The sequence below is a fragment of the Scardinius erythrophthalmus genome, assembly GCF_964197995.2.
Source record: "Scardinius erythrophthalmus genome assembly, chromosome: 16".
Taxonomy (NCBI): domain Eukaryota; kingdom Metazoa; phylum Chordata; class Actinopteri; order Cypriniformes; family Leuciscidae; genus Scardinius; species Scardinius erythrophthalmus.
Window position 1 is genome coordinate 10,522,916 of NC_138236.1, and position 24,524 is coordinate 10,547,439.

Here is a 24,524-nt window from a genome sequence, read left to right on the forward strand (position 1 = left end):
CTGTTCTTTTGAACTTTCCTGTCATCAAAGAATCCTAAAAAAGCAGGTTTTCCAGCATCAAAATCGGCATTTTAGATCATGTAACTGAAGACTATAGTAATAATGCTGAAAGTCCTGTAGAAATAATGCTGAAAATTCAGCTTTGCTGTCACAGCAATAAATTACATTTTAAAGTATAATACATTTTCACACTTTACTGTAATAAACAAATGCAGCCTAGGTAAGCATAATATACTTTTAATAACATTCTAGTTTAGGGTCCAATTCTCACTATTAACTAGTTGCTTATTAGCATGTATATTACTAGGATATTGGCAGTTTATTAGTCCTTATAAAGCACATATTAATGCCTTACTCTGCATGAACATATTCTACATGCCTTAATCCTTCCTACCCAATACCTAAATTTAACAACTACCTTAAATTTTAATAAGCAACAATTAGGAGTTTATTGAGGCAAAAGTCGTAGTAGTTAATTAATAGTGAGAATTGGACCCTAATCTAAAGTGAGACCAAAAAAACTGGTTGGTACATTTTTTTGGTCTCCCCAACCTTTTGAACGGTAGTGTACCTGGTTCCCATAATGATTAATTAACATTCTGTTAGGACTATGTTCTGTTCAGTGTGTTTGTTTTGGTCATTCTATGTTGACCTAGTTTCCTCTGTGTCAGTTTCATTCTGTTCACCTGCTGTTTGTTAATTATCCCATTAGTTCCCTTGTTTAGTTTGATATATATTTTCTCTCTTTTGTTCAGTCCTTGGTCCTGTTTTGCGTTGTTTATGCTAGTGGCTGTGTTATGCAATTCTCCTCCGGTTATCTCAAAAGTGTTATATTAAAGACTGTTGTTATTGTATTTCTATCATTGTGCGCTTCTTTCACCACCGCCACATGTGACACATTCATATATTTAAAAAGTTCTTTGCACCTTTTGGATTAGCATGGTGACAGAAAATAAAGACTAAAGATCTGGGGCTGTTTACACTTGGCCACTTCATGCGTTTTCTCAGATCGGATAGCTATCTGATTTATCAAAACGAATCCATTTACACCTGGTCACATAAATGTGTTTTTGCGAAACGGATTTAAATCCGATCTTCAATTCCCGCGCTATATGCAGATGTAATGGAGTGCACGTCACCGAAAGCAACAGATATGAGCTGCATTTTATTGATCGTCAGCAAAAATTTCAAAATCAAAGACCGCAATAAGAGAGAGCGGCAATCAGCCCTGGTAAGATCATTGGTTTCTCTACTTTAATGATGATGATTGCGTATTAAGCATCTGCGACTTACTTTCACTTTGATTTGCGATAGTTTGCACGTTGACTTAATGAATAGATGCTCAGCTTCTCATCTGCGGCGATGCGTGTTCCAGTAGCGTCGTCATATCTGGCTATAACATTAGATATAGCCTATAACACGCTCTCACACGTTTATTTTTTAGCATTTTTGGGAGGAGTACAATTTACATATGTGGTTTCAACAACCAGATGCATTTACACTTGTCCAGTTTCATCTGGAATGCGGCCCAGACCACCTCCTGAAGTGGTTTGAGCGATCGGATTCAAATCCGTCTCGAGTGCGTTTCGGAGGGCATTTACACCTGGTCTTTTCACGATCGGATATGTATCCGATCTGAGAAAACGCATGAAGTGGCCAAGTGTAAACGGCCCCTAAAGCTGCAACATCTCATATATCACTGCAATACATAATTTTCTTTTTATGTTACAGTTTTCGTACACATTTTTGGTAACTTTAAATTGTTACATTCATACACAGATTTTGGGTATGTTTACATGACAACAATATGCTTAAAACTGAGAAGCTTTTACTTTGAGTTTTCCGCGTATACAGACGACTCCATTGTCAAAATGATCCTCATTCTCAGGGATCACGACTAAGAACGCTGTATTCTGCTGCCAGGCAATTAGATGGCGATGAAACATTATAGACTGAACATGTAATACGCATGTGAATGACGTCATCGTTTTCACAGATTCACGTTTTTGTTATTTACACGGAGACCGTTTTCAGCCACCCAAAACGCCGCTGTCGTGTAAACGAACGGCCAAAACGCATAAAAAGTTTAACGTTTTTAGTTAAAAATGGTGTCGTGTAAACAGCCCCTTAGCAAAGAAGAAACATTATAGCAACATTGAGCTATATGCATGGCTATCATCCAAACTTTACAAATATCTTACAAATCAGGGCTCTCAGACTCTCAGTGATAACGTTTCTTTCTAACTTAGCCGTAGTCAATGTTAGTTATAACTGATCTGAAAAGGCCTCTAATTTAGAACTGTGTGGATTCCCACTCATCTTAATGGCAGCTGCTCAGCCTGAATGTACTGTATGCAATTTGAAATCTGACATCTTTTGAATGGTGACCAATTTAGAAAGATTATCAGCCAAATTGTGTATATAACATCTACAAGCTAACTTGTCAAATTTTGACCCCTTCCTATACAGTATATCCTAAATATTCCCTAAGTTAAATTGTAAGAACAAAAAAGAAGCTGAATGCTCGAATGAAGGCTAACCCTTCTCATGTACTTAACATTTATCAACGCATACGCTTAAACAGCTTCTACAGTAATTCATAAACACAGCAGCTAAGCATTAACATTCTGCTGCAGCCATCACCAATGTACCAGATGAAATTGCTATGACAGAAAAAGCTATAACTATACCCCATTCAAATTGCACGTTGACTTTCTCTGCTCACAACAGAGATCATCCGACAGTGAAGATAATCACTCTGAGAGGGAAGCATAGTGAGCATGTTGCTGTCTCTGAATGAACAGTGTGCCATGAAGTTCCTGTCTCATATTGATTAGCAGGTGAATGACTGATACAGTACAAACCTATTATTTCCATTATTTGTATGTCAAGTTCTCTTGCCATCAGAATCTATTGAAGTTTTATGAGCTTTAAGTGTGCATGCGAAAGACAGACAGCGAAATAAATGGAGAGATCGTTTTTAAATTGTACTGTTTAATCAAAGCCGGCAACGAAACAATATACGGGTTAGGGTTAGCCTAACCCTAACCCTCAACCTAAATATGAGCAGTGCAATACAACACGATACTGAACATTTTAAATATTATTCATTTTGGAAAGACAGCCTATGAATTTATGGTTATGCAAATGAAAACAATAACTCTGTTCTCTCTCAACAGGTGTTCTATAACGGCAGGCTACCTGCTGCATTCAAATGTCAGTTTATAATACCAGTTTTTGGTCAACACATATAGCAGGTTACAATCTTAAAAGAGAAATGTACACCAATTATGTCTTTCTAACAAACAAACTGCCTTATAAAGAAGGTTCATAAAAAGAATGTCACAATTACAGTTTTTTTTCCCCCACAGATTACATATTTGCGCCCTAGAAAAATAAATATACACATGTATTTTGAGCACAGTGTAGCAAAAGATCAACATGAGCTGATATGAGAACTAGCATAAAACTGATTCTTGAGACAGGACAAAACAACATTTTGACAAATAAAATCAACATTTGTACCTTTGTATTAATGATTTTAACACAAATGTACCATTTCATTTATTGTGCTTATATATTTTTGTCACAACCTGGATATGTTAACAACTGTTTAGATTATTTTCCCCATTTAAGTAAGTCATATTAGTAGCAAACGCACACGCACACACACACACGCACACGCACACGCACGCACGCACGCCCGCACACACACAATTAAAAGGATGATAAAAGAATAGAGCTGAAAAAGTTTAAAATTATCTGAACTGATACTATTTATGTAGTATTAGTTCATTGATTCATTGAAATGAATGACAGGTTTGTCCATTTCTATTACATATTTCACATATTAATTATTATTTTTTCCCAAATTGAATTATAGCACAAGCACAGCCAGTTTTGTCTCAGTACTCAAGAATCAGCGATAAATGACAGAAAAGAGATTTTAACGTTGGCATAGAAGCCCACAGCAACATTTACTCTATTTGGATTTTGTTCTTTGATTCGAGTCCACTTTGAAGAGGTAAAGAGCAATTAAATGCACATTACAGTACAAAGCTCTGATTAAAAGTAATTAAAAATAGACTCTTTTAATGAACACTCACACACACACTCACATTTCCATACAGGCATACACAGAAAAAAAAACCCACACACAATCTGACAGAAATACAGATATAAATAAGAGGAGAGGAAGTGAGCGCAGGTGGACTACGTACAGACTCTTGTTTTGCCGGGAAATTGGAGTGGAAACAGAGATCTCTGAAAGAATAACAGAAAAAGGTTGAATGTCACAAAGCAGGTCAACACCATTATGAAGGACAAAATGAAGGACAAAAACCGGTGGATGCACTGGCAAACTGCTTCACCCCCGGCATGATATCTCTAAAACATTAACTGGTGAGCAAATTGCACATTTTATTATTAATTTGTCCTGAGGTTTGGGGATGTAAATTATGATTAGTGGTCAGACCTAAAGTTTTAATTAAGTGCAAGCCTAAGTTTGGAACAGAAGTGGTTCATTAATCATCCAACTAGGCAATCCATAAAAGGCCATAGCTCATCACTTTCATTCTAAATTATCTATATTCAGAGTGCAAACAAGAAACCTTTAAGTAAATGAGAGTTATGGAGGCATTATTCCCTGTCACTGGATGTTGGGTAATATCACATGCTTGTTATCCAACATCAAACGTAAGCTTTCAACTTTTATGGTATAGCTACAAAAACCTTTCTTAATTCCTTAATCAGTATTGTCTTGCTTTCCAGTGAAAATATCTAAACATAAAAGCAAGATAAATAAAGATAAAGTATAAAAATAGTATATATATATATATATATATATATATATATATATATATATATATATATATATATACACATACATATATACATACATATATACATATACATATACATACGTATATATATATATATATATATATACACTGCTGGATTTTTCTAAAATGTATTTTATGATTTAAGAGGAAAAAAGAATTGTCACTGGGATAAGAAAACTAAACAAACATTTATTTATTTAAAAAAAAGTTACAGCTGATATTCAGTAAAACAGCACTCTTGCTTTGTGTGATATTTCTTATTTCATTTGATTTAATTCCACATAACTGTTTGTGTTTTGTTACTGCCACATTTGGTGATTTGATATGTTGTTTTAAAAACAGCCAGATACGTGTGACTAAGCATCTCGTATGAATTCCAGTAATATTGAGAACAACAAAATAAATGTCAACTGATGATTCTGCCAAAGAGAGGAGGAGAAGGTTTTTAATGTGTGTGTGAATCAGGGAAAAAATAACAAGGCGAGGCAGAAAGAGAAATGACAGATGAGCATTATGTGAACGTCTCACAAAAAGGTCTCAGAAACGTCCATCAGTCCTGATGTCATTGTCGCCACTGTGTGGGAATCTTGGCTGAGACGATGAGAGACAGAGGGGGAGTGAACAAGCCAGTAAGTGAGGGGAATGGTAAAGGAGTAAAGGGATGAAAGGATGGAGAACTGAGAAAGAAAGAACACCTGCTTTGAAGTGACAGAGATCAGAGAGCAACCTCCACCCAGGCTGTCTCTCTGGCCAAGAAGCTCGCTCTGCTGGGTACGTCCACATCAAAGACTGCTTCACAGCCACCGCGGGGAGGATCTCCCCCTGCCACCGAGCTCACAAGTCTCACTCTTCCTCTGTGCCAACTGTGCCACTATACCCATTATACCAGCATCATACTCTGAGTGAAAATAACATGAGAGGGGAGCTAGAGAGCATCTAAAGCAACTCGCAGGCTTATGAGACAGAGTTGAAGTGATGAGGAATCTTCTAAACATAAGCACATAAAAATGGCAAAACAGAGCAATAGCTGAAGACTAGGGTATATGGGGCCAAAGCTCCGGGTAAACGGGCCCGTCTGTCGCTATGCACTGCAAAACTGTCCTATTCCATGAGGTCATTGCGTGCAATGAGTAAAGATTGAATTTGAGGTCATTTGAGCACCATCATTTTGAAATGTTGCATAAGAAATATATTTTGAAATGAATGAGAGAAAATACTCAAAGGTGTCATATGATGCTATTCTAAAAATTAACCATTTTGTTTATTGTGTGTAATAGAACAGGTTAAGTTAGGGATAATGTACATCCAGCCGGTTGTTATAGAATATAGAATACAGTCATAACACTTGTTATTGCGTTTGCTCGGCGGCTACTATATGAGACACTTGTTGCACACCGCAGTGAGCTAGATCAATATTAGGCATGGTAAATATTCGTTTTCTGTCGATGAATGTATCCAAACAGTTGCTCACCAGTCACATAACACAAAATAAATTAAAGCGTCTTTGGTGTTTCCATGGTTTCTACAAAAAAAGAGCGCAAATCGAGGGTAACGTATGTTTGACGTGTCCTGGTTACAACGGCTCATTTCTCTGGATTTAAACATTCTTAGAAACATTTGGGATAATGTAAGTACACAAATCAACTATATATATCTAAAAACTGCTGGGTTGTGTTAACCCAATTTTGGGTCAAATATGGACTAACCCAACGTTGGGTTAAAAAATGCAATTTAAAAATGGACAAATTGCATTTTGGACAAAATCAAAAATGGACAAAAATGCAATTTAAAAATGGACAAATTGCATTGGTTACATTAAACATGTAAACCAACGGCTGGGTTTGTCCATTTTTAAATTGATTTTTTAACCCAACGTTGGGTTAGTCCATATTTGACCCAACATTGGGTTAACACAACCCAGCAGTTTTTAGAGGCTAGTGGTTTTTGGATATTTTAATCCAAAAACCTTACATATTGTGCTTTTAATTCGGGAAATACCTGCATTTACATTTTAGTTCTAAGATGTAGGCAGCACTGCACTAAAATCAAAATATTACAGGAGTTCTTATATAAATACTTAGTCATGAGGTTATGAAATCTCAAAAGTGATTAAGAAGTGATAAAATTGGCTCAACATTTGCTGATGTGGTTATTTCAAGTAAGTGTGCACTTAAATGTTATTTAAGAAGAATCTTGCTAAGCTAAGTATTTGCTTATGACACATTTTTATATATCAAAATTATGCCAGGCTGGGGACAAAATATATTGCCTTTATATTTGCATGATTTAAAAATCCATTACAGACTGAAGAAGTCTGGCAAAAAAATATTTTTATTTTGAGTTGCATCGTGCATATGAATTACAGGTAAACACGAGCAAGCAAATGTTTCAGCACATTGCAACTTCAGTGCTTCAGTGGAGCAAATGATAATTAAAACTACATATGGAAAATACCTTCTAAACATCCACCAATACCACCAACTTTTATACTGTTTAAAAAGCATCCCAGAATGCATCTCAAGAAGTTGTTTGAGAGAAGACTCAAGTGGCTAAAAGCTACAATATAAACGACATTAAAAAAAGATGTGGAAGGACATCAGGAAATGTTGCAATGTGTTATCAGCGTGAAAACGACAGCTGAACGTATCCGAACATATGCACTAACCACAAGTCTGCGGCTACAACATGATCATGTTTTAAAAGAAATTCAAGCAACAGATGAAAACAGCTGTTGGGAATGTCAGAACCTTCATATGACAGATTAAACTCCAGACCTGGATAAGAAGGGTTTTCTGCTCTTTTTCCCCAATCCAAGAGTTCTAAGATTTAGTAGTCATACGCTATTCTGGGCAAATCAATGTGGACAGATGGGCCCCTGCACTCCAAAAGCATCCGTCTCGCCCCATTTCCAGTCCGCGTCCAGATGCCTTCTCCCGATAGCACATATCAATCAAAGCCAAGCACTCTTCACAGCCAAAGTATTGATTGTCAGAGAGGGAATTAAATGGTACCTCAGCACCTCCACAGACGCAGAGCGAGTGCTCTGTATGAGTTGAAGGCAGAGAGCTGTTTGGAACTTCACGTTCTAGTCCAGCTGCCCGCACACAATGCAACACACTTTTGGACACAACAGTCTACTCACTAAGTGCATAAGCTTTTACACCTCCAACAGTGAATAGACAAGCTATCTGAGAGTCAGTCAACCATCCTTCTGTCAACCTGTCCACTTGACCAATTGAAAAATATTTAGTGACCCTTTAAAAAAAATACTATATAAATACTAGAAATCTTTTGTAACATTTTAAAAGTGTTTACAGTCACTTTATTGTGTCCTCTGTGAATAAAAGTGTTTATTTAAACTTTTGAATGGTAGTGTATCACAGTATCCACAAAAAATATGAAGCACCAAAAACTGCTTTCAACATTGATAATTATGTTTCTTGAGCATCAAAATCGGCATATTAGAATGATTTTTGAAGTATGATGTGAGACTAATAAGAACCATAATAGAAACCATAATTAATGTTTAAGCACCAATAACAATTTATTATAATTGAGCAGCAAATCAGCATATTAAAATGATTTCTGAAGGACCATGTGACACTGAAGACTGGAGTAATGATGCTGAAAATTCAGTTTTGCCATCACAGAAATAAATTACATTTTAAAATATATTAAAATAGACAGTTAAACAGTTTAAATTGTACAGTATATATATTGAAGATTGGGATAATTTATTATATTAAAATTGTAATGTACATTGTTATAAAGGGGGCATCTTAATTATATTTTCAATGGACAACATTATTTTCTTTTAAAATCGTTCCCTGCTTGCAGTCCCCCCAGCGGCATGTATTCGATGACTCCGTGCTGATCATTTGGCTATAATGGCATTTTCAGTATTTTTAATGTGGTGTCTAGCACATTAGGGTGACCAATCAGCTTTAGGTAATCTCAGCTCTTCCTGGAGACACCAGCCAGCAGCTGAAGCTAGAAGGGGGCTGTCTCATTGTGACACCTAGAAAAGCATATCCAAAAAAAACCCACAAATATGAGACACGTGTGATTTCTGTCATCCTCCATTTCAGGGAGATGTCCTCTATCTCTCTGTTTCCTTCTATAAGCTACTAACATTTAGGTTTGGGACTCTGCAAACTTATAATACCTCCGCCGCACATCTGTTTCTCACATGGGAGCTTCAGTGCCTGTCTCTCACTCGGAGAGTTTGTCGGTAATCCCCATGAGTAAAGTTCAGAGTGAGCTGACAGCACTAAAAAATAGATAAATAAGGATTTTCATTTTTCACCCTGTAATGGAAAATTGCACATAACATTTCTCACTCAGCATTTATCCTAATAGCGGCTGCAAATCCATATCCCCTAATTTCACAAAATCACTTCAGTGCAGAGAAACAAGCATTTTTTTGCAGGTAGGAAACACAGTTTGTTAAACCTTTTCTTACTCTTGTTTCCCCTCTTGCTTTTTTTCCACTCATGCCAGAGAAATCGATATAAAAACATTTTAAATATACTTTACATAACAGGTTTTTTTCATAAACTTTTTTTTCTGGAAAATAACTGTCAAATTTTCACTCACCGATCTCTTGCTGATTCTAAAGTATAAGAGAGGCGACAAAAGGTATAAGTAGAGCGAATTTAACCAAACAAAGCGACAACAAACCTCAGTCACAAGTGAACTCAGAAACTTCTATCAGTCAGTGGAGAAAGTGAGTAATGTCTTGCATTAAGTTTGTTGTTTATTCTTGGCCGGAAGCAGTGAAATAACCCTATTAAATCCAGTAGTCGCCCTGCCATTAATCTCAATGCAGCTGACTAGTTCCTCAAAGCTAATGGGGTTTAGAATTTGCATCAGGCAAGTTTACCCACAAAGCTTTGCTTAAGAGGATTTTAGTCCATAAAGAGGGCTTATTGTCACACTTGTTCATGGATGTGGATTAAATATACTAGGACTAGTGCGCTATGCTAACTCCAAGTGCGGATGCACAAGCAGTCTTTCATTTCTGACGACTGCTACTGGCTATAGCAAGTAGAAAATGACCTTCACTAATGAATGTGCTGGTGGTTGTGGGTCGGTCAAAGATCAGGGGCCGGTTGCAATGAACCCCTTAAGCTAAGAAAATCTTATTTAAAACTGCAGGTGAAATTATCACTATGGGTTATCTTAACTTAAGGAGTTTGTTGCAACCGACTGCAGGCTAATCGAGTTGCTGAGTTCTCTATTGCTATTCTACCCTTCCTTCAGCAAGTGTACTAGGTTGCTTTGGACAAAATAAACAACAACAACAACAACAACAAAAAAGTACTTTATGGTAACATAAATGGTTGGTAATATGGTAATCCTTGTTACATGTACTTACCATAGTAATAACAGTAAATTATGCATAATTGCATGCAACTAACCCTCAACCAAACCCTAATCCTACCCTAACCCAATAGTAAGTGCATGTAGTTCATTAATATTACATAAATATATAATTACACTGTTACAATGCCTTATAATAATTGCAATAACTGGGTAATAACTAGGTACTAACAATGAACCTACCCCTAAACCTACTGTAACTTAACCCATTGTAGTTATCTAATATTACCCAGTACTTTCTTAGGTAAGTACACTGTAAGTATACGCAAATGCACATACTGTTAAATGTTAAAAATACGCAACAAAATTACTAAAACTTTAATTGGTATAATATAAATATAAAATATAAAATGTATTTAAAAATAGTATTTCAATGATACTAAAATAACATGACTCAAATAAAATAATAGCATCATGTACTTGCATGGATTCATTTATTAAAGCAATTCTGCAACATTGCAAAAACCTTGTGCTAATTTGCAAAGTGCAATTCTCAATCTTGCGTGCCAGTTTCAAGTTTTTTTTTTCATTTGGCAGTAGTAATAATAAAGTATTATCTTCTTATAAACGTCTCTAATGCATTTATTACTATATGTTATAACTAATACTCTAATAACTAATATTAAATGCATTAATGAACAGTGTATATAATATGATTGATGACATGACAACATGTATGGAAATATGTTAAGTCAGATGTTCACTGTTAGAGGCTCTAATGTTTAGTACTCTAGGCACCCTTAAATATTCTCTCGCTCTCTCTGTGCCTCTCTCGGATTTCTTTCTTTTCATCTTTGCAGTGTCTCATCACGGTGAATACCAGCTCAGTGTTGTCAACTTAGCTTTTTCATTTGAATAAGCCTCTTTCTGCAGGAACCTGTCTGCTCTGTTTCACTGAGGCTAAATCAGCTTTAGCAGCTAAATATAAAAATGTTTCCTGAGCATTAATTCTTTAATATTTATCAGCGAAAAAAAGGTGCTTGAAATTCTGCTTCAGTCCCGCTAGCAGTTCAGAGAGAATGACAAGCTGCACATAAGCTTCGATGGCTCGGTTGATCCTAAAAACTCAAACTAGAGTTGGATGTGTGTAGCATGACTTGTGCTGGTACACTTCAATGTTTTTATTAAAAAAAGAAATTCAAACTCTCCTTAAAAAAATATATATATATATATATATATAAATATAAATATATAAATATATATATATATATATATATATATATATATATATATATATATATATATATATATATATATATATATATATATATATATATATATATATATATATATATATATATATATATATATATATGTATATATATATATATATGTATATATATATATATATATATATACATACATATAAATAAATAAATAAATAAATATATATATATATATATATATATACATATATATATATATATATATATATATATATATATATATATATATATATATATATATATATAAAATAAACTCTCCTAAAAATACAATGAAGAAAGAAGAAGGAAAAAAACTAACCAAGAAGGGGAAAAATATAACATTAACAAAAACTAGCTGAGAGCAACTAAAAAAAAAGAAAAAGAAAATACTGAACAAGAAGTGAAACCACAGGCAACTTTGAGGTTAAACTAGCAACACACTGAATTATGTTTTCCACTATAATGGTTCAGAGGGATCTGAAAAACTTTACATTCATATTTCCAGGCCTTGAAATTAACTTTGTTGCTCACCACCCTGTGGCTAGTGGTTTTCCTAGTAGTTACTAGCCACTCAGCATTTTCACTGGCCACAATTTTGACAGCGACACCATGGGGGAAAACTGCCATATAGATATATTTAACATTATCTCATAATTTGGAAGCAGGTATATTAGGCTGCTGTCACTTTAAGACCTGACACACGGATCCATTATACTGTTACACATGCATGTTCTTTCTTAATCTCAACTGTTTACGTTCACTTAAAACATAACTGACGGTGAATACTCACCAAGACCGGCTTTTTTGACATTATATTGTGTGTATTTGACTGTTTAAGCGCAATAAGCAGTGGAAAAGAACTCAATTTAGAACTGAGAGGTGGCTTTATGTGCACACACTTCGGGTGTGCACTCATTCCAACAAAATCTGTTGGAATGAATACAATTATGCGCAATACGCGCAATCCCATGCCAAAATTCAAGCCCTGTAACACCAACCGTATTCATCCGGAACAAATGAAGGGGAGGAAGTTTTGTGTGTCAACTCGCTGTCGGAGAGATGAGAGAGCGAGAAAGCGCAGCTGGTATCATTCAGCGGAAAATGAGTATTGGACTTGGAAGCGTTATCGATAGCCCATGTATCGACATGTATCGAAAAATCGATATTTTTGACAACACTACATTGCACACAGTTTATTATTTCAGATGCCTTTTCAAAAGACTATTGAAAAATGTATATATATATACACAATTCAACCTGCCAAAGTGGCAAGTATCTGCTTTACACACCACTGCTGAAATCCACACGCATTTGGCATATACATATAATAAATGACCCTCTTGGAAAGCTTCACCACTACCTCCTATAATACCTTCTTCCTCTGAAACAGTCAACAATTGCAAAGGCGACACACTAAGCCAGGAGCAGCAGTGATGGAAGAGAGACATTAAAGGCTTCTAAGGATAAGCAGAGGTAAATTCTGCCCTCCTCCCCCTGCCCTTCCCAGCATGCCTGTGGTGGGTGGGTTGGGTCTGTTATGTCCCTTCTTTCAGTGACAGTGCCTGGCAGCACGGTTTGACTGCAGCCCACGCTGCTGCTTCAGTGGAGGGTATGGTGTCTGCCCACACAGGTGCAGGTCTGCCCACTAATCCTGCGCTCAGCGGTCAGTCTCAGACATGATAAGGGTCAAACAGAGACTTGGCCCGGCCGTGCAGTTCTGTGCCGGGGAGAAACGGGGAAGTGTGCTGGCTTTGCGCCCTTTCTGCCACATTCAAAAAGAGGTAGACAACGTGAGGTTGGACACAGGCTGTTGTTTTTATGTGGGCTGCATGTGTGAATATTCCAAAAACACAAACAAGCAAACAAATGGGTAATACAGAGATGAATGAAAGAGCCTTGGTAATAGAACGGGAGTCCTTTTTGTACTATAAAAAAAATGTTGTATAATAAAAAGCTCTTGGGAAAAATATCCGCTTTTTTATAAGCTTTGAATTCTTGGTTTACACTGTGCATATATTTGGTGCTTATTTTGTCTGCAATTAATCTGCATCATAAACTAAATGCTCTGTTTCTATGGCAGCAATGTACTGTACTTCCGAGAAGCAATCTCTTCACAGATATTAATTCTTTTCAGCGGATCTGGCAACACTTTTCCTAGAAATTCAAAACAAGTCAGTGAAGAGCATGTGGGATGCTTTGTTGTGTACGAATAGAGGTATTCGAGGCCAATTCATAATTCAATTCAGGTTCCTTTTTACACAGTGTTGAGTGTTTTGCGAGTGTGTCACAAAAAAATCTTTATACAACAGCACGGCCAAACTTTTACCTTAAAAAAGAGAATTGTCTATAAGTGTACAATCTTAAAAAGACAAGTCATATTTGTAATGTAGAATGTGTATTTGCATGTTCTTTTGTACTTACACATTCACAAAACCCTGTAAATAAAGATTGATGTGACCGAAATCATCATAAAAGACCTCCAAATGTGCCATAAGCTGATATTACAATGTGCAGACTGTTGTTATTTATATAAATACAAGGAAGCCAATTTGAAGAAGGCAAATATATATCTTGCAATAGTGTTCTGACATTTAATCTAGAGCGAAATATAGGCTACTAGCAATAAAACTGTAAGCAACACAATGGGATTGATCTCCTGTTTTATTTCGAGTCTAGTCAGATTTTGCTATACTTTGCTGTGCCAAATGTGCCCACAAAGACAGAAATCCCTTTGAAAAAAACCTACATTGAAATCTCCATGAGGAAAACTCAACGAGACTTTTTTTTAAAAGTGGTTTATCAGTAAAATAAGGGATGTGTTCAAAATCACCCCCTATACCTTCATTTACTATTCCCTACATTAGTCCATAATATAGTTTACTTGAAGGAGTGAATGAAAACAAGTGAGTGAATTTGAAGGGCTGCAGCTTGTGCATAGTTTGTGCTTGCTGTTTAATAATCATTTAAAACTTAGCAAACTGGCAGATCCAGTAGTAATGAAAATATTGGTTTTGAAACCTGTCATGGAAACTATGAACCTTAATTAAACAATTTAATAATCAATAAAAAAGTATTTCTACCTGTATGATATACGCTATACCAGACCTAAACCTACCCATAACCGAACAAAGCTCTGGGCGTCTCATAATGACGCTAAAGGGTGCCATGTGCGTTCGATGAAATGTCAAAAGCGTCAGTATATGACGCCCAAGGATGAGAATGCGTTGCAGCTACTTAATTACTGTGTCATTACATCCACGCTTTGTCTGACAGCATAAATTACATGCAGTGAAGTTTAAGCATTTTGTTTAAAAATGTAATTTTAAATTTACTCAAATTTACGGTACCATTGGTAAGATTCTTTTTAAGGTTTTTGAAAGTCTCTTATGCTCACCAAGGCTGCTTATATTTGACCAAAAAAATTATATATATATATATATATATATATATATATATATATGTGTGCATATTTATTTCTGTGATGCATCATTAGTCTTCAGTGTCACATGATCCCTCAGAAATCATTTGAATATTCTAATAGGCTAATTTGGTGTTTAAGCAACGTAACCTATTATTATCATCAAATTGATAAATACAAATTTTAAAAGAATAGTATTTATTTTAAATGGTTTTTTTTTTTTTTACAAAGTAGTAGTCCTTTGACTAATTTAATGCATCCTTGCAGACGAAAACTTTTTAACAGTAGATTAGGACTTCAGCTACCAAATATGTGGCTTCATGTGAATTGGATAACCATCATACCACAAATTGTGGCATGATGAATGAACAGCTCTAGAATATCTATAAGAAATAATTCACAGACTAAAATAAACTAATACCTCCTTTTTCAGAAAGCAACATAAAATAGGTACATTTGAAAAACATGAAAACCACATTTCTTCACTCAGCCACCAGCATAACAACAAATGTGCCAATTCACTAAACAAAATCGAAATTTCACATTCAAAAATCACATTCTATCTAGACATTTGCTGACATGAGATAAGAGGTGATGCTCTTCAGGGGTCTAGACACCATGGGGTCAGAAAATGCTCAAAGATTCTCATGTCCCTTGTCAAACCGGCTGACAGATGGGGATATAAATGCTTCTAAAGATAATGCATAACGGTCACAACATTAAAACGCAGTAATAGTCTGTTGTCTGCTGTTGAGGCTTCATTTTAAGCAATTGGTGACTAAATGAGTTGGGGCCGCTCTCAAATTGCTCTCAATTTCAACAGCTCAGAGTTGACGGGATGGCTGTAGTTAGTTCATGGCGCTGACATGCATATTAAAAGATCCCTTTCACCCAAATGAGTCTGTAAACAAGATGTGAGGGCAGCACTGGCAACACAACTCGCAGGAATAAGTGTCAAGGAACAGTTATTGCATTATTTAGAGCACCATAAAGTGCAGGGCTATTGATTTGAGAGGCAAAGCAGCTCTCTGGTTATTTCTGTCATTGCTGAATCATTAAACTGATATATTATGCACTGCGCTCTTCCCTCTGCCACCATGTCTGTTTCCAACATCCTGTGCTGCTTTTTATTCAGGTTCTCACTATCAACCCCTCACATTTGTCACTTCTAACTTATTCTAACCATCTAAGGCCATGTGAACACCTGGTATTAACATAAGTTTTGGGTAATCAGATAACAAAATCATATTTACTCCTGGCATTAACATTTATCTCACCTCCTGTGAACCTTTGATCAGGAGCCAGTTACATAAACGTCTAGGTTACACTGTAACCTCTGTTCCCTTTCGAAAGGGAACTGTCTTAAGAACTAGTCTGGCCAACTAGAAGTTAGCCAAGGTGTAATCAGTCGTACTTTCAGTTTCAAATTAGACCAGTCTACTTTTATAACTGACCAGTCTCACTTTAAAATGAAAATTCTGTCATCATATACTCACCCTCATGTTGTTTCAAACCTGTATGAATTTCTTTCTTCTGCTGAACAGAAAGGAAGATATTTAGAAGAATATCAGTAACCAGACAGTTTCTGGGTCCCATTGACTTCCAAAGTAGGATAAATATATACTATGGAAGTCAATGGGACCCAGAAACTGTAGACCATTTCAATTTATACATAGATTCCACATTTGACTGCTCAGACGGCGAGTCCATCATCACTCACCGTAACAATCAATCTTTCGCAGATTCTGGTTGGGAAACCGCAACGATTTAAATTCCCAAAGAAATGGGATATCTATCTATCCATCCATCCATCCATCCACCCATCCATCCATCCATCCATCCATCTTATATGCTTAAGCTCTTTCAGGCAGGATTTTTATTTATTCATAAGCTGAAAAAAAAAAACATTCTGAAATATTGTTCCTTTGTGTCATTATCATCACAGTGGTGTGAACTTCCCTATTTATATTCAAAATGGGACCCAAGCCATACAGAAATCAATATTGTGGGTACTCTTCTGAATTGAGCCAGTCGTTAACCACCCAGCAACCTAAAACACACACCCTAGCAACTACATAACATGGCAGCAAAAGCACCACTTACAGTTTCTTCTAAAAATATTGTATTTAAATTATAAAAGAGATAATAACAGCATAAATGAGTTGTAGGTCAAAACGACAGGAGTGTTGGAATACTGAAATTACATCAATATACATCAATACATCAATTAGTACTTAAGAGTTCTCCATTTGCAAACAGTGCATATGGCCAAGCATGCTTGAGTTGAGTGATGTTTTTAGTGACAAAATCTCTCAACTGTTCTTATTTGCTCAAGCGCTTGGTAAAAGATGAGATCTTAGCACTAAAGTTCAAACAACTTATGCTCAGTGTTTCACTCTATTTCACAAATGTGAGTTAAGAGCTACTTAATTAAAGATGCTATCTACTTTCAGTTTCACACACACCACATAAAAGGAGGTGTGTGCGTGTTGCCAGAGGAAAAGCGGGAGAGCGGAGAGGGTACGGATCGATACGAGAGGGAGTCCAGGCTGTCACTCAGCCTCGTCTCCCCGAGGGAGGCCGCGAGAGATCGAACACACAGATAAACATATCATGGAAATGGAGTCAGTCCTCACCCAGTTTCCAACACTCTTCCTCCTCACACAGATAGATGAATGAGAAAAACCAATGAACTAATGAATGAGTCAATGAACGAATAAAAGTAGATTGTGAGGATAAATGAATAACAGAAGAGTGTAATTGTCAGTTGGCCTTTCAGAGATGAATGAGGAGGTAATCCATCTAACTGATAAAATCCCAGTCCCCTCAGAGAGGCTGCCCATGGGTGAAATATTAGTCTGAAGCGATTTCACGCATTGGCTTTTCGCAGTGAAAAATAGTATCCTGATCCGCCGGTTCAGGTTACACAAATGTCAAGAAACAATTAAGTAAGCAAGATTGTTTTGAAACCTTTTTTTTTCATGGAGATGATCGTCTTTAAAAGTTTTAAACAAGGGGCAGTTGGAGGCATTGGATATTTTACTAGCATTCAGTGATGACAACAGATTTCTAAATGACCTGCTATAGTCAAAATGAATTTTAGAATGATCTGCTCTGTGTTTTGGGTATACATACAGCAGGTAAAGTACTTTGATTGACTGTGTTATTAGTTACTGAAATGAGGAAGCAAGTTTTTTTTTCTTAAATTGCTTCTTGCTAATATAATAAATACTATGCTATAGTCACGTCTGATTTGTTTAGTTTGTTTTCATGTCTTCGATTTCTATAATTCTCATGTTCCTGTATGTCATGTGATTCCTTTATCTCATAATGTGATACTGTCACGTGCCTCTTTTGCTGAATGTGTCATGTTCTGTTTTGTGTGTCACGTTTTGATTGGTTAACTGTGTTTGTTTAGTCATTCATGCAGTCATTATTCTTTGTGTATATGTAGCCCTCATGTTACCATTTTCTCTTGTCTAGCTTTGTTTGTTTCCTGTAACTGCTGATGGTGAGTTTTGTTTCATGGTCAAGTTTAGTTCACTGATCAAGTCAAGCCAAGTATTTGTTTACTCTGTATCTGTTCATGTTGTGATTTAATAAACACTAACTCTGTTCGCCTTCAGTGGACTTTGGTTACATGTACTGAATTATATTTTATACACACATGCATACATATTATATTATATATATATATATAGATATAGATACAGATATGGTATATAGATATATTTATATATATATATATATATATATTTACATTTACATTTTACATTTATTCATTTAGCTGACGCTTTTATCCAAAGCGACTTACAATTGCTATATATGTCAGAGGTCGCACGCCTCTGGAGCAACTAGGGGTTAAGTGGCTTGCTCAGGGACACATTGGTGTCTCACAGTGGATTCGAACCCAGGTCTCTCACTCCAAAGGCATGTGTCTTATCCACTGCGCCACACCACCCCTATATATATATGTGCTGTCCCTATTGTATCCTCTCTCACTTTCTTTTTTTAATGTTGTTGTTTATATTACAGACTGGCCACAACAGACATTGCTTACCAGTGGTCTTGCTCTCATTTTCTGGCTGAAACTGCAATAATGATGATAAGCAAAGTAAGAAGCAGCACTCCAGCGATTAGCAGATAACACTTCCTCCTCCTTAGCTGCCTCTGTGGAAGACAGAAGAAAAGAAGAAAAAGGTTTGAGATGTTACTGTTTGATTAATGATAGTTCACCCAAAAATTTAATTAGTCATAATTTACTCATTTTCATGTCATTATAAACCTTTAAACTTGCCCGGTTTAACACAAAAATTGTTTGGCAGGATGTTTTCCATGCAATGTGAATGCAGCCATCTTTAGAATATTGTCTTTGAACTTCAGTTTTAGCGGTAGCTCTGTATATTTCTATGGCATTGCTGTCGAAGAGTAATTAGCTGGTGAAGTGGATTTACTTATTGTAGAGTTAACGAAAGTTATCACGAGCATTGTAATGTTTAAAGCAGATGTCTTAACATATGTCAGTAGACCGGGAAGATTTTAAAACGGGCAGTTCATTCATGAATACTTACCGGAAGACATGGAAACATGGAAATACAAACCGGAAGACAAAAGACAACAAGCGCAGCGCTGAAAAGGGGCGGAGCTACATAAGGTCTATAGCACTATAAAAGTATTCCATTCAACAACATGCATTATATTCCAGGTCTTCTGAAGCCATGCATGCATTGCTTAAACATGTTTCCTGTTGCTGTAGCTCTCAATTCTTATTTCTACTCTTGAATATGCAAATATTCACGTTCATTGAGTTGTGAACTGCAGTGAAGACGTTTAGCATAGCATTTTTGTGTTGGTTTTATTATTTTTTGGAGCTTGAAAGCCCCTGGTCACCATTCACTTTCATTACAGCATGATGCTGTGTCAGTGTTCTGCTATATTGTGCTCCACAGAGGAAAGAAAGGCACACAAGTTTAAAACAACACGAGGGTGAGTAAATTATGCAAATATGACATAAACAAAAACAAACTAGACTGTTTCTAAAGTTTGTCTACGTCAAAATTTCATGCCGGTACTTCGCGTAACATGTGAAACGATGCAAAAAAAAATTTTTCCAGCATACTCTCAAGATATAGAAAATACTAGTTAAATTATAGAGTCTTGTGAGTATGGACACAGTAACTGAAAATGCATTCAGATACCATCCAGCTACTCTTAATAGACTAATAACAACAGAAAGAAAGACTCTGTAATATCACATAAATTTGCACCAAAAAAAATCCATAAAATAAATTCTTTCTCAGTCGCACACCACTGTTAAAATCAATAAATCAACAGTCATTATCCAGTACAACTGGCCAGTCTAGGTACAAAAGGACCTGCATGGAATAAAAGAACAAAATTACACCATCATTTTCCAAACAGTTTCTCGTCACCGACGCAATACCCCAATACAAAATGAAGGCGCTGCCATCAATTGACCTCTATAGGCGCTCTCCTCAATACAGAGACATGCTTTGAAAATGATTTCTCAAAGACAGAATTGAATTGTGGCCTAAAGTCAAGAGCGGTTGGACAAGCATGAGAGAGCCGCATTCTCCACCGCGCTCGAGTTCTGACTGAACAGCGTTCGCAAAACCCATCTGGCTCTCTGATGCTCTTCAGCTCTGATAAGACGCCACGGCGGGAGGAAGCCCTACTCTGTTTTCAAAAGAATTTTGGAAAACTGCCGAAAGTGTCATTTGGACTTTCAACGTCTAAGACTGGAATCTATCAATTGCTTTGTCATGTCTGAGATCCAGTTCAGAACCAATGCAACCAACAAGTGTGGGAAAAACAAACAACAGTGAATAGAATTTGCTTGCTGAGTGCGTTTCAATAAATGTTGTTTTCCGATTACGCGGACTGAGCGCAGATTCTGTGTTGTTTTGAAATACCTTCCTTTTTTTTTTTTTTATTGACAAAGCCAGAAAGAGCACCAGTTGTAGACCACAGCTAGGCTGGAGTCTTTAAATCCTGACGTGCTTCAAAGCGCGAAGAGCAATTCATCTTCTTATCTGAGACTGGAAACAGGCTTTCTATGTGGAAGTGTGCATGTGGGGGGGAGGGAGGGAGGTAGGGAGGGAAGAAGGCAAAAAAAAAAAACTGCTGTCGAGTAATTTTCCGTTTAAACGTTCCACTCCACAACAATTTGCATAAGCAGCCCTGCGTCTGTGATAAGAAGATTGGTAATTTTCAAAGGCTCTGTAGGGATTGGGAATTAAAAGCCTCTCTCTGCTATCTCCTCTCTTGCAGCTGGTCACCATAGATTCCCTCGCTTCTTTCTTACATTTCTCCAAAACCGCGCCTTATAAACTTTCACTCTCTCTCTCTCTCTCCCTCGTTCGCTCTATCACTCAGCATACAGTCTCTTGGCGCTGATTTTCACTCTGTGTTATCCTAGGCCTGCTCTGTTATTCAGAGAAAACAGGAAAATAAATCAGGTAAAAAGGGAACAAAAAAAGCTTTAGGTGACAATACAACTGTTGCTCCATTTTGGAGCTTGGATTTTTTTTCCTGATGCTGCGGTGGGGAGGCGAGGTGGAGATGGAGAGTGCAGACATTCACAGAGTGAGAAAGAGAAAGGGAAAATGACTTAAGGATGAAAGGGAAGCTGATGGAGTGAAGTGCCGGCGAGAGGAGAGAAAAGGAAAAGGGAAATGAATTTTCTCTCTCTCCATGTACCCAATTTAGTCAAGCTGCCGTAGAGGCACTAAAACTAAAGCACCTTGATATAGAAAAAGTTTTTTAGGGTAGTCCTATAAATGATTAATCTACTGTATGAATATGTGCTGGTAATTTCATTAGAAGCTTTGATGTAGTTCTTAAATATTTTCACTTTGTGCAAAAATGCACTGATGTCATTACTGTTTTTGAAAAAAGTCTCATGCTCATCAATTCTGACACAGCAATATTGTGAAATTATTACAATTGAAAATACATTTTCAGCATCTTTTCTCTAGTCTTCAGTGTCACATGATCCTTCAGAATTCATTATAATATGCTGATTTGGTGCTCAGGAAACATTTCTTACTATTATCATTATTATCAATGTTGAAAGCAGTTGTGCTGCTTAATATTTTTGAGGAAACCATGATATGTTTCCTTTTAGTACTCTTTGATGAATAGAAAGGTAAAAAAAAAGTCTTTACAGTCACTTATAATTAATTCATTGGCTCAAAAACATGAATATGCTTCACTGAAACAATCTCTTAAATATTGAAATTTAATTCAGTGAAGCATTTGAATGTTTTTGAGCCCCCCTCAAAACAATGAATATATAAATATCAAATATATTTTTATTTCTGGGAATGACAAGAGTACATTTTTACTCTACTACAGTTTTAATTGTAATGGGTTTTATCAGAACTATATTTAGGCCACTAGTAGAACTATTTTCCACCTGAGGATGAAGTCAGAGGGTCATTTCCACATTTTTCCCCTAAATTAATATGGTTTTGCATTAGATGTAACATATGAAAACCAATTTTCCACTTGTAAAAGACATTTATATGAGGGGAAGTGCAACATACTGTTTCTGCTGGACCAACTCATAACGTGAACGACATTGGTTTTAAGAGAGAGAAAGAGGGGGCAGAGAGTCATTTGCCTTGTGTGACATGAGAAACATCTTTGTAATATAATAACGCAGCACGATGATTACCGTCATTATATTATTCTGCCTTTATCTCATCTGCTCAGAAAATTGAAGGTCCATAAAATAAATAATGTTTGCGCTGCCACTGCCTGGCTTGTAATCGGCTTACGTGTAATTTACATAAAAATTCAGAATCCAAGTCTTCCTGATTATGATGTTTAAAAGACACAGCAAATAAACAGGAACTTGAGGTCCCCACTTTGCAGTTCAGCCTTCGGCAAAATGAATAAAAAAGCACGCCGTTCTTTGCCTTAGGCTGCTGTACACAAGTACATGAAAACTCAGTGGAAGAAAGCGTCACAGATGAACAAGGAGGGTTTTAATGTTGTACCTTGATCCTGACACCTACAGAAGTCTGAGATGACAAGCAAATTATTTTTATTTGGACATCTCTAGATTGCCAAATGTTTGAATTACAGTTTTCGTAATTGTAGAAAATGCAGCAGCTGCCTTTATATGAATTGTTAAGAGCAGGGTTTCTCAAACTCGGTCCTGGAGGGCCGCTGTCCTGCACAGTTTAGCTCCAACCCTGATCAAACACACCTGAGCAAGCTAATCAATGTCTTCAGGATCACTAAAAACTCACAGCTAGGTGTGTTTGATCAGGGTTGGAGCTAAACTGTGCAGGACAGTGGCCCTCCAAGACCGAGTTTGAGAAACCCTGTTTAAGAGGGACAGTTATTGAAAAGTTTGGTGCTGATTATTTTGAAAAAGGTAGCACTTAAGTCATTAGGAATCATTATGACTATATAAACAAATCTATTTACATTCTTAAAGGGAATATAATATAATACAATATAATAGTATGGGCTTTCAGTATCAGTTAATGTCTGCATCAGTACATCCCTATAAGTATCACAGTCTCACCATCTGTTTCAATCGCTGTAGCGTATTTTTATAAGTAAGCTAGGCTATTGCATCCCAACATTGCCACATTCCAACTCATGGAGAATAATGTTCCTATGCTAAACTCTCTACAGCGTCGCCTCATTCACATACATATTCATTACACTTCAGCTCCAATATTACATACAGGCCTATGTGGCAGTCATCACAACCATCTAAACTCCATTCATCACCGTTACCTAAATTACACAGCATGATTGATTTGCATTGCTGTGCCTGATCACAGCATGACATAGCACTGATCAGCTGCTTTCTGCATTCATTACACAAACCTGACAAACTTTCAACAAAAAAGAGCAATTCACTTGTACAGAACGAGTAAACCACAAAGAGGTTTTCTCGTTACAAGCCTATTTTTATTCATACACCACATTTTGCCATCGAGAGTGGAAGATGCACCAGCGTAAAGCAAATATTGGATGTAACAAAACTTTACATCTTCAGGAGAAGAAGTGGGTGATGCTTTTCCATGCAAAAATGTTGGCAGGGCATTGCTACAGTATACAGATGCTAAGTTGTTCTAAGTAATTTTTAATGAGTTACTAGGGTGGTTGCTAAGTGTTGCTATGTGGTGTTAGGCTGGTCTTGGTTGTTGCTGCCAGGTCAAAAGAGGGCATAATGGTCAAATCAAGTCAAGTCATCTTTATTTACAATACATATTGTTTCAAAGCAGCTTCTATGTAATAAACAGGAAAATAACAGATTTGATGCAAACAGTTCATTATTCTGTTGAAGTCAGTTCAGTTCAATAACTTTGTAAAGCTCAACAATAGTGTCATTATTCAGCTCGAGTCAGTTCAATGTTGATTCAGTTTTGAATAAGAAACTACATCAAGTCTATAAAACTCGTCAAAACTCCGCGAATCACAACAAGCGTATCGGTGAGAACAGCATACACACACCCGGACTTGACTGCACTTCACATTTTTGACATTATTGACTCTGCTTTCAATCGTAATGCAACGAACCGGTCAACGGGACATAAATTAAGCCTTTAAATAAAAGGGTTTTGGGCTGTTTACACTGTCATATACAATAAAAGCGCCTGCACAGCGACAGGAAATAGAAATGAACACAAA

General features: G+C 36.5%; 1 protein-coding gene across 1 annotated transcript in view; it reads right to left on the reverse strand.

Annotated features, from left to right (window-relative positions):
* Positions 1 to 2,982: 2,982 nt before the first annotated feature.
* Positions 2,983 to 24,524, reverse strand: part of tsnare1 (T-SNARE Domain Containing 1) — a 131,956-nt gene continuing 110,414 nt past the window's right edge. Inside the window, exons 11-12 of the mRNA XM_081388397.1 lie at positions 18,907 to 19,016; positions 2,983 to 4,263 (exon numbers count right to left, since the gene is read on the reverse strand). Coding sequence (XP_081244523.1) covers positions 18,921 to 19,016 — 96 coding nt within the window. The 3' untranslated portion in view covers positions 2,983 to 4,263; positions 18,907 to 18,920. The remainder of the gene's footprint in view (positions 4,264 to 18,906; positions 19,017 to 24,524) is intronic.